Source organism: Cibotium barometz, chromosome 46 (assembly GCF_041138505.1).
Source record: "Cibotium barometz isolate CiBa-2024 chromosome 46, ASM4113850v1, whole genome shotgun sequence".
Lineage (NCBI taxonomy): Eukaryota > Viridiplantae > Streptophyta > Polypodiopsida > Cyatheales > Cibotiaceae > Cibotium > Cibotium barometz.
The window spans coordinates 27,471,769-27,486,471 of NC_141091.1; the positions used below are offsets into that span (position 1 = coordinate 27,471,769).

Sequence of the window (14,703 nt, forward strand, 5' to 3'; positions counted from 1 at the left end):
TTTCAGAATAGTCCAACAGAAAGCACACTCTCGTGAGTGTCAGTAGTGTCAGCACAGACACCCACCACCATTCTCACTAACAATCAGAGTGCTATACCACCCTAATCACTTCAATGCCTGGCCACGAAAGCACTTTATGGTCTCAATCAAGCTCCCAGAGCTTGGTATGAGAAAATACATTCTTATTTGGCTAGCTAGGGTTTCCAGAATAGTCCAACAGAAAGCACACTCTCGTGAGTGTCAGTAGTGTCAGCACAGACACCCACCACCATTCTCACTAACAATCAGAGTGCTATACTATGGCACGGGATCCTGTTTTCCATGCTCACACTAAGCACATAGAGATTTGCTATCACTATCTTAGAGAAAGGCTATATGCAAGGGAGATTACATTAACCTACTGCTCTACACAAGACAATGTTGCAAATCTATTTACGAAGGCATTGCCTAGAGAGAAGTTTGAAGCTTTTTGCAAAGCTTTGGGTTTACTCTCCTACAAAGAGTGATCTGCCACCTTGTACAGGTTTACATATTTCATTACAAGGGGGAATTTGAAGGTATGCAAATATATAGTGCCACATGTGAGCAGGAGATAATTCCTAGGGCACTTTTATCCCAGTGGGCTTTTCCCCTGCACACCTAGTGTGAAAGGACACTTAAACTAGGGCTTTCATTATAAGTTTTACTTGTACTTCATTTCACTAATTATCAATATGCGTGCAAGTACTCCTCCCATTCTCCTGCTAACTGACTTGCTCCTTGTGTGTGTGTGTGCGAGCTCCCATTGCCGTCCTAACCCTAGCCTTATTCCTCCTATGTGGCAACACTCGCCCCCTCACTGATGTTGGACATCCTTTTATGGACCCCTACCACACACCAATGGATAGCTCCCTCTCCACACACACCCCCATATCCTCTACACCCACTTTGTATCCACAATGATGAGGATGGTGATCCTCCATGATGAGGATGACGATGATGATCCATACATATCTACATTTACCCAAGGATTAGTGTTAGTTCTTTTTTGTTATGTTGTCCTTTTTCCATGATGAGATTCCATGGACACATTGTACACCCCTGTCTCATGGACCCGTTGGGTCTTTTGCAAGATGTTACTATATCTCCTCTCTCTCTCTCTCTCTCCTCTCTCTCTCTCTCTCTCTCTCTCTCTCGGTGGATCTCGTGGAGGGTCCACAAGATCCACCAACGTAGTGGACCTTGTGGACCCTCCACGAGCTGCTCTAGACCTGCCTCGCCCGAGAGGAGTTACTTCGAACCGAGCCTCTACACTCCAACGTGTCCAACGCCCTCAGCCCCCCGTCGGCCACGATCACCTCATCAGCTAGGACATGCTCCACTGCCATCGAGCTACCTTTCCACATGACATAGCTAAGGGATACCTCTTGGCCATACTCATTAGCCCCATGCTTGATATTTTGGAGTGGTATACCATCTACTCGGAGCTGATGTTGCTCTCATGTTTCTATGTTCTTCGTATTCCATGATGAGTTTCCATGGACAGTTTTGTATCACCCCAGTGAGATAGCTATGTTTATGTTTTCTTTCTGTTCTATTTTCCATTTCATGATGAGATATGGCATGGACATTAATGTATCACTTTGGTCTCATACGCCCACTGGGTCTTTAGTAGACGCTTAATATTTCTTTCTTTCTTTCTTTGGCATGCACGGTATGCAGATGGAGGCACTCCCCCCCTTCCAGTTTAGCATAGAGGCCCCGTCATTTGCTCTCAGCACAGAGCGGAACAGGGTTATCAGGAAGGACATTGTCAGACTGGATACTCAGAGGACATGGAGTTCACCTAGTTGTCCACTAGGGACAAAGATGGCCTTCTACAGAGATCACCTCCTATGCTTGACAGAGGATGGGTTCATCATCCGTCCACACTACATGGACATACACCTATCCTTTGGGGTGAGATGTGCGATCGGCCAGATCCGCAACTCGTCCCACCAGCTGAGAGTGGAGGCTGCTAGATATGGGCCTAGGGCAGCCCCACCAGAGGACAGGATATGCCAGCTCTCTCACACAGAGCCCGAGACAGAGGACCATTACATATGCCGATGCCCCATGTACTATGAGATTCGGGGGAGGTTCCACTGCCTCTTCCGAGCTGGATTCGGACCACTTTCTAGGATCATGGACTTCCCGGATCAAGGATGCCTGGGACTTTTTCTTCTAGAGCTCTGTAGACACAGGGAGTCCTTAGTGAGATCCAGATCAGCTGTACTTGCTCGAGGACCAGCACAGAGAGCTCTCATTGACTTCTTCCATACCAGCACTCCGAGGGCCGATCCACCCATCATACCCAGACCACAGGCTAGTGTAGGAGCTCGGCCGAGAGGTGTGACACTCGACAAAGCCACTGAGTTATGCAGAGCTCGACGCCCCAGACCCCATGGCCCTCGCCCACGGCCACGCCACCACAAGAAGATCCGGGCCATCATCTCCCATCATCACAGGACCTTCTCGCGCCAGCTCAGTTTTACCACCTTGAGCACCATGTCACAGCGGCCCATGAGGGATGTATTAGGGTGATATGAGAGCTCTCTGCTCATGTACCTAGATCAGATTTTAAAGTTCTAGATTTTTGTTATCTTTCTTTATTACTATTTTGTACCCAGGATTATATACCTCATGGATATGATGTAACCTTTTGGTCTCAAAGGTCATTTTGGCCTTTTGAAGTCGTTAATACAACTTTCTTTCTTTCTTCTCAGCAGCCACCTATACCTCAGCCACAGGAGCCTCGACCTACCACAGCTAGCTTCTTTACCCACTCAATGGTACAGGAAGCTATCCGCCGCCTACAGCATGGACGGGCCGCCGACCATATGGGCCTGCAGGGTGAGCATCTCATATATGCAGTAGATTCTTTAGCTCCTTTTCTTGCACACCTGTTTAACAGGGCACTAGCAGAGGGTCTGCCTGCGGAGTGGACGATGCACACCATTGTGCCGATTCACAAAACAGGGGATATGCTCGATCCGAGCAACTACAGGACGGTTATGGTTGGCCACGTGCTGGCCAAACTCTATGGTGCAGTGCTGGAGCAAGAGCTTAGCTTATATGCTGAGAGAGCAGGTTTACGCTCATCAGGGCAGGCAGGCTTCAGGAGAGCTTTCTCTACCACTGACCATGTATTCACTTTGAGATGTATGATTGATCAGGCCAGAGTGAGGAAGAGAAAGCTCTATTGCTGCTTTGTGGATTTCCGCAAGGCATTTGACACAGTACCACGAGAGAGGCTCTTTCAGCGCCTACAGTCTCCTGGCATACCAGTAGATATGACATGGGGCATCTATGCATTATATGAGCAGGTTTTTGGGCGAGTCAGATGTCCAGGAGGTATGTCTGAGACTATTGCTAGCACCATTGGTGTGAAGCAAGGATGCCCACTTTCCCCCACGCTATTTGGGTTATACATTGATGAGGTGGCTGACTTCATTACACGGGGAGGCGGAGATGGAGTTGATTTAGCAGGTACCTCAGTACATATTATGCTCTATGCTGATGATATTGTATTAGTGTCTGAGTCTCCAGGTGGTCTACAGCAGCATCTACATGCACTCGATGATTTCTGCACACAGAGGGGTCTTACTGTGAACCTTGGGAAAACCAAGGTTATGGTCTTTCATACATCGAGACAGGGCAGGAGTCAGCTGACATTCACTCTCGCAGGATGCCAGGTGGAGGTGGTGACATCATACGTGTACCTAGGGGTTACCTTCTCTGCAGCAGCCACACGCTTCACCATGGGTTCAGCAGCCAGAGCTAGATTGACATGGGGATATGCAGCATTGGCTATGCTAGAGAGACAGTGTCACCAGGCGCATTTTCAGGAGCCCCGGACGAAGGGGTGGCTATTTGACACATTAGTCACACCGGCATTGATGTATGGAGCAGCAGTATGGGCGCCAAGCCTTGCTACCCATTGGTGGACACAGATAGAGAGACCACATGCCCTCATGATGGCACGCATGATACGCAGCAAACCGTCAGTACCTCATGACATTATCCGAGCAGAGTTTGCTGCGCCTCCTATGATGGTAGAGGCCATATTTCAGACTATATGCCTGCTAGACAGATTCAGAGAGATGCCACAGGACAGATTGTCATACAGAGCTTTTGAGGCATCTAGACAGCTGGCTGAGGCAGGAGACAGAGGATCATGGTATGCACAGGTCACACATTGGTTCTCACAGCATGGCCTAGACATGGATCATCTACCACCATTCCAGTATGACAGGAATGCACCACATATCCGTCTCTCTCATAGTGAGAGGAACAGAGTATTGAGGCAGGATCTATGGCAGCTCTATCCACGAGAGACATGGATATCGCCTACACAGCCTCTTCCACCGCAGATGCTATACTACAGAGATCACTTCATGAGTATCACTGATGATGGATTTATAGAGAGGCCTAGATACATGGAGGGCTTTTTACCACACGGCTCCCGAGTGGCTATTGGTCAGCTCAGAGTTTCATCACACCGATTGGAGATTGAGACTGGCAGAGCAGCACGGATCCCCCGAGAGGAGAGGGTATGCAGATTGTGCAGAGAGGAGGTGGAGAGTGAGGAGCATTATGTATGCAGATGCAGAGCATATACAGCCATCAGAGAGAGATATCCCATTTTATTCAGAGAGCCACATTCCCTACGCAAGATCTTTGAGGCAGCAGACCAGCGCATACTGGGGAGATACATTCTAGACATACAGCGCCACAGAGAGACATTATTACAGGCTCAGACAGCTCAGGGGGGGGGGGGGGGCGACAGACACAGATTACTACATTTTTTCAGAGATCCATCCCCCTCCCAGCCCCTACACGGCAGGGAATTACTCTCCAGAGAGCAGAGACACTTAGAGCCCGCAGGAGACAGAGGACACCTGGCTTTCGGACACCACGCCTATACCAGAGAGAGATGACAGAGATCAAAGCTCAGTTTCACAGAGAGGGGTGCGGAGCGACTGGCTCGCTTCAGAGCACACCCAGGCATGTTCTTCAGGGAGCTGTGGACACCCCCTTCACTGATGTATACCATTTTATACCCCCAGTATGGTACAGGATGGAGCTAGCTAGGTTGCATATCATGATTGTATACTCCATGCTAGCTAGGTTGCATATCATGATTGTATACTCCATGCATATAGCTTTGCATTCTCCTAGTGGTAGAGCTCCATCCCCTGCACACCCAGATTCAGCTTTTTTTTTTGTTCAGTACTTTTTCATTTTGTTGGGATGACAGAGGATACCCCATACAGGTACTCCGATTTGTCTCATAGGCCGAGTTCGGTCTTTTGGAAGACGTTAATAAAATCTCTCTCTCTCTCTCTCTCTCTCTCTCTCTCTCTCTCTCTCTCTCTCTCTCTCTCTCTCCCTCCCCCCCCCCATCACAGAGGCCTGACATTCACTCCACCATCAGATCGGTTCTGGCCGACGCGGGTATCGTCATTAGCTGATCACAGCATATCTCACTCTACACAATATCATCTCTTGATCACATGTACTGTCAAATGTTTTCATTTTACTTTTTCTTTCAGTTTTCCATGGCTCAGTATATCCATGATACCATTGTATTACTTTTGGTCTCATAGACCCTTGGGGTCTTCCGTAGACTTCAATATAACTCTCTCTCTCTCTCTCTCTCTCTCTCTCTCAACTGGCAGGGAGTCCACACACAGACTTCAATATAACTCTCTCTCTCTCTCTCTCTCTCTCTCTCTCTCTCTCTGCAGGGAGTCCACACACAGACTGATTACTGACTTCTTTAGAGGGACTACCCGGGAGGACACAGCTGACAGCCCAACAGTGGGCACCCCGTGGGACTCTAGTTGAGAAAGCTATCCAGTTGGGTAGATCCAGATGCCCGAGGGTTCGCGGATCCTTACATCAGAGACGGTGCCTACACCGGAGGATTCAGAGCATCATTGCGAGGCATCGGGCTCGTCCGACTAGGCATCTCACTATGGCAGATATCCAGGCTATCCGGCAGAGACCCATGCTAGAGCTCCTAGGATGATTACCACTCCAGCCATATACTCTTGTACTCACTGTCGCTTTTGTACTCCCCCATATTCATGTATTCATGTATCCATGTACTCATGCACCCCATTTTGACTAGTAGCATTACTTTTCTTTTCCAGATAGTGTATCAGATGTCACATGGTTTGGTCTCATAGGTCACTTTGGCCTTTTGAAGACGTTAATATAACATTTCATTTCATTCTCTCTCTCTCTCTCTCTCTACTTGCTTGAGGACCAGCACAGAGAGCTCTCACCGACTTCTTCCATACCAGCACTCTGAGGGCCGATCCACCCATCATACCCAAACCACACGCTAGTGTAGGAGCTCGGCCGAGAGGTGTGACACTCGACAGAGCCACTGAGTTATACAGAGCTCGACGCCCAGACCCCATGGCCCTCGCCCACGGCCACGCCACCACAGGACGATCCGGGCCATCATTTCCCATCATCACAGAACTTCTCATGCTAGCTTAGTTTTACCACCTTGAGCACCATGTCACAGCGGCCAATGAGGGATGTATTAGGGTGATAGGAGAGCTCTCTGCTCATGTACCTAGATCAGATTTTAGAGTTCTAGATTTTTGTTATCTTTCTTTATTACTATTTTGTACCCAGGATGATGGACCTCATGGATATGATGTAACCTTTTGGTCTCATTGTACTTATTGCACACCCAGATTCAGCTTTTTAGTTCAGTACTTTTTCATTTTGTTGGGATGACAGAGGATACCCCATACAGGTACACCGATTTGTCTCATAGGCCGAGTTCGGTCTTTTGGAAGACGTTAATAAAATCTCTCTCTCTCTCTCTCTCTCTCTCTCTCTCTCTCTCTCTCTCTCTCTCTCTCTCTCTCTCTCTATATATATATATATATATATATATATATATATAGTACCAACTTAAGCTTTTCATTTTTATTTCCTAACATTTCCATTTTTTATGTAACTCAAACATTGTATCACATGGACTTGATGTTATTATTTTGGTCTCATAGGTCACTTTCGCCTTTTGAAGACGTAGGTATATCTTTCTTTCTCTCTCTCTCTCTCGGATTCAGGAGATCATCGAGCAATCTCATCCTCTCAACAAACTATCAACATCTCTAGCCTTCTTGTATCACCCATGATGGACATCCTTCAAGGTAATGGTCTTCAATACCTCCCACCCCTTCACATATAGAGGGGATCATGTGGAGATTGTCTCATCCTATGTCTACCTTGGTGTCACTTTGAGTGGCCCACACTTCACCATGCTTCCCACAACACATGCCAAAGTGACATGGGGATATGCAGCCTTGAGCAGCAGTGCTTCTAGGCACATTTCCAAGAGCCCAGAACGAGAAGGGTTGCCCTTTTGACACCCTCGTCACACAGCCTTGATGCATGGAGGGGCCTTTTGGGGGCCAGATTCATCCAATAAGGATTGGCAGTGAGTGGAGAGGCCCTAGGTCATGATGCTCTCCCGTATGATCCGCAGCAAACCATCAGTCCCACAGCAGATTATCCAGGCAGAGTTTGTTGCAGCCCCAATGGTAGTGGATGCACTTTTCTAGACAATCCCATACCTCCATCACATCGGTCACATGGATCTCCATAGGTACCCGAGGTTTGCCCTGGAGTCCTCGAGACAACTAGCACTCGACGGCCACCCTAGAGTATGGTATGCCCGAGTTTCTACTTGATTCTCAGAATATGGACTCTACATGGACCGCTTCCCACCCCTTCAATTTTGGACTCCCCTTTTCTCCAGCTCTCTCACGAGGACACCAACCGGATTATCCGGTTAGATCTTTTCAACCTCTACACCCACTGCACGTGGATCACACCTTCAGAGCTCCCAACAAAGATGCACTTCTAAAGAGATCACTTCCTCACGCTCACTGAGGATGGATTCATCCAGCAGCTAGCCTACCTGAGTGTTCACATGTCCCATGCCATGGGGTTTGCAATTGGCCAAATACGGGTTTCATCCCACCACCTCAAAGTGGAGACAGGAAGAGCTAAGCACGTCTTCAGAGCTGGGTAGCTCATACGGAGAGTCAAAGAGGAGAGGATGACATCCACGCGAGGTTTCACTATATGTTCCATGACAAATTTAACCCACTCTCCAAGATCATTGACTTTTCGGACCGGTGTTGCCTATGGCTCTTCCTGCTCGAGCTCCGCAGACACAAGGACGCTTTCTTGAGAGAGCTTCAGCCCCAGCCACCCCAACCCCTCCCTCACCAGCCAACCGTCACCAGCTTCGTCTTTGCCCCAAACCACCCCGATCCCCTCTCTTGCCAACCAACCATCACCAACTTCTTCCCGGCCCAGGAGGAGGACACCCATACAATGGATCCCATGGACCCACCTTGGGCTGCTTCGGGCCCACCTCGCCCAAGAGAAGTTAACACAGACAAGGCCTCCGCATTGCAGCATGCCCGACGACCCCAACCCCCCAGAGGACGCCCACGATCCCCTCAATCAGCTCCAAATCCAAGACATGCTTCGTCGCCATCGAGCTACCTTCCACCTGATGTAGTTGAGGAAGACCTCTCATACTCATTAGCTCCTCTCACGTTCCACGTGATGTAGTTGAGGTTGGGAGCCAATGCTCGTCTCATGTTTCACATTCCTAGTATTCCATGATGAGATTTTCATGGACAGTTTTGTAGAACTCCAGTGAGATAGTTTTGTTTTGTTTCTATTTTATTTGATAAGATACACCATAGACATTATTGTATCACTTTGGTCTTATAGGCCCATTGGATCTTTAGTAGACGTTTAATCTATCTCTCTCTCTCTCTCTCTCTCTCTGACCAGTCAGGGTGCTGACCACAGAGGATATTGAGGAGATCCGCCAGCGTCCGATGCGGCACATATTATGAGATGGAGGCACCTCCATAGTGTACCCCCCCGTCCCACATGATATTGTATCCCCTCACTATACTCCACTCACCTCCATAGCGTAGCCCCCCCTCACTATATTCACACCCTATAAGGGTTTCTCTTTGCCTTCCAGTTCCAGTTTCATTTTCTAGGTGCCAGTAGTATCATCTTTATTTTTCTTTTTCATTTTCTAGTTTTTTATCCAGACATTGTATCAGATCCACCATGATGTAACTTTTTGGTCTCATAGGTCATTATGGCCTTTTGAAGACGTTAATATAACATTTCATTTCATTTCTCTCTCAAAATACATCCACCCTATTGAGCTTCCCACATTCCTGTAGGCGTACATGGTACCGCCAAGAGTAACACTGGAAAGATGCCCCAAAATAGTTGGTACGATGACGAGTGTCGGGCTACTCGTTCACGTCTCAAATGGCTCTTGATCATATCTTCACACTCATGAGCCTCATAGAGGAGGCGAAGGCACAGAGACATAAATTATATTGCTACTTTGTGGATTTCCGCAAGGCATTTGACATTGTGCCTCACGACAGACTTACGCAGAGATTGCAGACACTTGGGGTACCATCAAAGATGATATGGGGGATTATTGCTTTGTATGAGAGAGTTGTGGGTCGTGTGCAATGTCCGGGCCCATTACCAGAGGAGCTTGTTAAGCAAGGATGTCCATTATCTCCGACCTTGTTTGGATTATACATTGATGAGCTAGCAGATTTTGTGGACAGAGGGGGGGCAGTGGATCATCTTTGGCAGATCTATATGTAGCTTTGATGCTTTACGCAGACAATGTAGTACTTGTCTCGGATACACAACAGGGGTTACAGTGGCACATGGATGCCTTGGGAGAGTTTTGTAATCAAAGGGGCCTGACAGTCAATCTTGGTAAAACCAAGGTTATGATTTTCAATACCACAGAGCAGGGGCAAGAGACCACCCACATCATGTACCAGGACAGACGTGTGGATGTAGTGACTTCATATGTATATTTGCAACTATCCTCTTTTTCACGTTGTTGGCATACAGTTTACTCACTGATCATATGTAGCATATTTTAGCCTCAGAGACCCTTTGGATCTTTTGTGGGCGTTAATATAATACTTAATATAATACTTTTTTCTTCCTCGCTGCCCCACATTTCTTCTCTTCATTATCCTTCGTTACCACTCTTCATTATCCTTGACTTCTTTCGCTTTTTGTCTCTTCTTTTCCTAATCTACACCTTCTTGGCATCACCATTGTCTTTCCCTTCAGACATGTTTTTTTCTCCACAAGACAACTATCCAAGTAGAGCTTGCAACTCTCCATTCAATGATAATGGAGTCTGGACAACTCGACCCATCCAGAAAATTGTATAAAATGAAGAACTATGGAGTGTGTTTTGCATTAAGCATGTAATATGTCCCAAAAGGATCTCTACCCACTTGATAAAGGAGCTATGTACATGCCATTTGTTAAAAACTGAGAATTAAAGCCCAACATGAGACTTTTTAAAACAATAATCTCGAAACAATTTAGATAAATGCATTGAAGACCTTGGCAGCCTTCAATTGAACATATTCATGTTTGGTCCATCGTCCATGTCCACCATTTGCTACCATACAGCTTAATGTGTTTACATGTAGTGTCCTTCCCGCCAAGGCTTCTCAATCAATACTGTTCCACACTTTAGGTTCAAGAGGATTATCTCTTTGCTCTCTCTCCTGATTTCCATTGTTACGATACATCTTCAAGTGTTTAAATTTTTATTTTTCCCCTGCTCATGTTCACCATTTGCTCCATCAACTACTCATTTATGCAGTATAATTGAGCATACACACAAACATGAACACAAGCACAAATACAAACGCAGTTATAAACATAGACAAAACAACAAAGCATAGAAATAATGGGATAACTGTCATACCAGAAACATCTCCTGAAAATTTGAAGGAACCTTTGAATAGTGTTCAGAAAGCTTGTGATATGAAACCCAGTTCAACCCCTCTCCATCAACTTCATTCAAGAAGATAGCCGCTGGATACATTGGTATCTTCAACAAAAGTTGTAACACAGGTTTTAAAAAAACTATAGTATAAGCATGCATCATGGTACATTACCCTTACTTGTGCAAAAAAAATACCTGAATGTTCAAGATAAGAAGTGACGGGAGCTTTCCAATGTTATTGCACACGGGAAGTTCAACATATTGAGCAATATGGTTGATTTTCTTAAGCGATCTAAAGACATCGACACCAAATGGTTCATACATCTCATACTCTGAGGCCGGTACCTTTTTTTTATCCCTGTAGGCACAAAAATTACACTGTAAACTTCTCTCTCTCTCATGGACCCAAACAATTACAGGACTATTATGATTGGCCAAACTTTACGGGTCAGTGCTTGAGATGGAGATCAGCACACAAGCAAAGAGTCAGGCACAGAGCATCAGGGCAGGCAGGCTTCCGCAGGTCATTCTCACTTTGGATCACATCTTCACCTCACCCTCCGAGCCATCATAGATGAGGCCAGAGCACGACACCTGTGGGTTTACTGCTGCTTTGTGAATTTCCGCAAAGCCTTTTATACAGTGCCCCGAGCCAGACAACTGCAGAGACTCACTCTAGGATTTGGGGGTACCATCAGACATGATCTGGGGGATCATTGCATAATATGAGTCAGTCATTGGGCAGGTGAGATGCCCAGGAGGAGTATCAAAAGAGATCTCCAGTACCATCGGAGTGAAGCAAGGATGCCCATTGTCTCCCACTCTCTTTGGCCTCTACATCAACGAGATTTCGGCCTTCATTGATAGAGGAGGGGGAGGAGGCATATCACTAGCAGGCATCCTTGTTTCCATACTACCTTATGCTGATAACACTGTGCTTATTGCAGATTCTCCAGAGGCTCTCCAAAGGCATCTCAACACATCAGCGGACTAAGGTTATGGTCTTAAACACATCCCTTCTTTTCACATCTCAACTAAGTTGGGCAGATTGCACACTCATGTGTACTTGGGAGTCACTTTTACCGGACCAGTCTTCTCGATGAGCCATGATGCAGAGGCTAGACTGATGCAAGGGTATGCTTCTCTTGCTCTCATGGAGAGACAGTGTTTCCACACCCCTTTCCAAGAGCCAAGGACAAGGATGTGGCTATTTGACATCTTGGTGTTATGTACCTAACACTATTCCTCGGGGTTAGGGCCTAATGTGATCAAGGTTGGGGAGCCCTCGGACTAGGGGAAGGTCACAGGTAGGTTACGGGTGGCTAGGGTTTCTTATTAGTGATCCATGGTTACTGGCTATTTATAGCTGGATTGTTATTTATAGTCGCAGTGGTCATTATATAAGTGACTAATGGGTTACTGTGATTCATTCAGTCATAGAGTTCGCTAATGGTATGTGCCTGGACCAGACTTCTACCATGGACATGGCGGTTTTCACAGGCGGTCTTGCCAAAGGTCCCTTAGGATAGGCTCTAGTGGTATGGGACACCAAGGCTAACTGGCTTCGCTTGTGGGGAGTGGAACCCTAGCCCCTGTCTCGGGGGAGCTTCCAGATGGAATGTACAGTTGGAAGGCGATTTTGCCTGCACCCTTCTATATGTATTAAGCTTGTGTGTTTAGCTTGTGTATCAGGTGGTCCTACGGGGGACTTTGCACTTGGTCACTCCAGCATTGATATATGGAGCACCCTTTCGACCACCTGATCTCACAGCAGCCAAATGGCCGAAGATAGAGGGGCCTCAGGTCATGATGCTCTCCGGTATGATATGCAGTAAACCATCGGTCCCACATGATATTATCCTGGCAAAGTTTGTTGCAACGGTAGTAGAGGCACTCTTCTAGACAATCACATACATTCACAAGATCAATGCCATGGACCCCTCAAGACTCCTGAGGCTCACCCTACAGTCCTCCCAGCAGCTACAGCAGATGGGCACGAGTCAAGGTATAGCCAAGTATGCACCTAGTTCATGAGGCAGGGACTCAGGATGGATTCCCTCCTGCCACTCCAGTATGACCCGGACTCCCCATTCATCAGGCTGTCTCAGGATGACAGGAACGGATGATCAGATATGATTTATTAGGACTATACATACAGGATAACTGGATCACAACACATGAGCCACTCTCACACAAACAGCAGTACTACATGGATACTTTAATGAGGGCTTATAGAGGAAGGCTTCATACTGAGGGCCAGATATCGTGACATATACATGTCACATGCCATGCGGATTGCGGTGGCCATCGCACCGCCTGAGGATAGACACAAGGAGAGCCATGTAGATACCTCTCATGAGGAGAGGATATGCACTACATGCCAGAGGGGGGTCGAGCCAAAGGAGCACTTCAAATGCAAGTGCACCGTATATTATGAGATCCGAGGGAGGTTCCACTGTCTCTTCAGAGAGGGGTTTGGGCCCTTTTCCAAGATCATGGATTATCCAGATCAGCCGTGCCTAGGCCTCTTCCTACTAAAGCTTCATCGTCACATAGACTCACTTATCAGAAAGTTGAGACCTCATGGGAGAAATCCACCAGAATTAAAAGCAGACCCTTATCTAAGATTGTGATGATGCGGATATGCTTTAAGTGTCAGAAATGAGCATCAGAGCCTGCAGGAACAGACTAGAGGGAAGGCTGATACAGACACAGCTGCTCCACAGTTGATAATATCCTAACAAGCAATCATTTGAGAGGCACACTATCGATTTGAAAAAGTCTAGTGCTGTTTCATTTACTTCCAAAAGGTCTCTATAATAAGACCACGTTCTTGAGCTTCGATTTCAAGATCAAAAGATGTTAGCCTTGAAAATCGGGTTTGTATGCACTCTAACAAAAGACTGTAAACGAAAAGCTCAAAAGTATGCAATCTTTTGTACTGAAAGTTGGAACAACAGCATACCTCGGATAATTGGAGCCTCGAAGCTTAAATGGTGAAGGGTTGACCCTACACCACCATCCTTCACTAGCTTTCTTTGTAGAACAGAAGGGAATCTGTGATCCTGCAACAGGCCTCTCTACAAAGCTGTTTGATGCAGCTGTAAGAAGAAAAGATAGCTTGAAATCGATAATAATCGCTTAAGGAAAACACTAAGAAGACAAACAAACACAAAACTCATTCATGGCTGTAAGAGTAATACTGGCTTTCTTGACCACAAAGAAGTCATAGGAGAAGATGGAAGAGATCATACAAAAATCAACTTTCTCATTAAACGAGCGCCACTTGAATGATAATCGAAGAAGACTATTTTTAGCTTTGTGTGAACCAGGACTAATCGGTAACTTTTTATCATTGAAGCTGACAGACGGAAGCAGTCCAGCTAAGCAAGACTTCTGTGAAATCCTGTCCTGCGAATCACCTGCCATCACCTCCCTTCTGAGTTGGACACATTAAAACTGCATTCTTCTGGTCGTCATCATCAATAAATAAAAACAAATCTATCACCTTTACTAGTAGGCACATGATGATGCTCTTCATTTTCAGCCTTTTTCCCGCCCTCTTGTGTGCAAGAAAAAAACTCGCCTAATGTCTTCTTCTCTCCAGGGCTAGTCAGCCCACTTGGTGATGCACCAGTACCATCCGGTGGAACCAAGTTTTCCATTCGCTCTTTAAGTAAGGCAAAAGTTGGCCGCGGAGTCCCTTGACTATTATGTGGGTGACTAAGACTGTTGCCACTTGCAGGTAGTGAATCTGAAAGCACCCAGCAGCGTGTGACGAGCTACAACGAAAGATGCTCCTGCTGCATGTTTAGAAAGCTCACTTG

General features: G+C 46.6%; 2 protein-coding genes across 11 annotated transcripts in view; one reads left to right on the forward strand and one right to left on the reverse strand.

Annotated features, from left to right (window-relative positions):
- Positions 1-14,703, reverse strand: part of LOC147612082 (uncharacterized) — a 141,583-nt gene that overhangs the window by 80,614 nt on the left and 46,266 nt on the right. For 9 of the 10 annotated variants that reach the window (XR_015263647.1, XR_015263648.1, XM_086783954.1 and 6 more), the window contains 5 exons: positions 14,385-14,630; positions 14,131-14,298; positions 13,842-13,977; positions 11,072-11,234; positions 10,856-10,981 (listed from right to left, as the gene is read on the reverse strand). Coding sequence is in view for 8 of the 10 variants with exons in the window: in XM_086783954.1 (XP_086640080.1) it covers positions 10,856-10,981; positions 11,072-11,234; positions 13,842-13,977; positions 14,131-14,298; positions 14,385-14,630 (839 nt within the window). In the remaining 2 variants the exon portion in view is untranslated. Of the gene's footprint in view, positions 1-10,555; positions 10,706-10,855; positions 10,982-11,071; positions 11,235-13,841; positions 13,978-14,130; positions 14,299-14,384; positions 14,631-14,703 lie in introns of those variants that run through there. The other variant, XM_086783957.1, reaches the window with a different exon arrangement.
- Positions 2,780-5,391, forward strand: LOC147612083 (uncharacterized). Its single transcript, XM_086783948.1, has 2 exons — positions 2,780-5,112; positions 5,149-5,391. The coding sequence occupies exon 1, from the start codon at positions 2,808-2,810 to the stop codon at positions 4,956-4,958; it is 2,151 nt and encodes a 716-aa protein (XP_086640074.1). The 5' UTR covers positions 2,780-2,807; the 3' UTR covers positions 4,959-5,112; positions 5,149-5,391.

Bases quoted from the DNA above. Each gene is read 5' to 3' on its own strand.
- LOC147612083 (XM_086783948.1), top strand. From the start codon at position 2,808: ATGGTACAGGAAGCTATCCGCCGCCTACAGCATGGACGGGCCGCCGAC.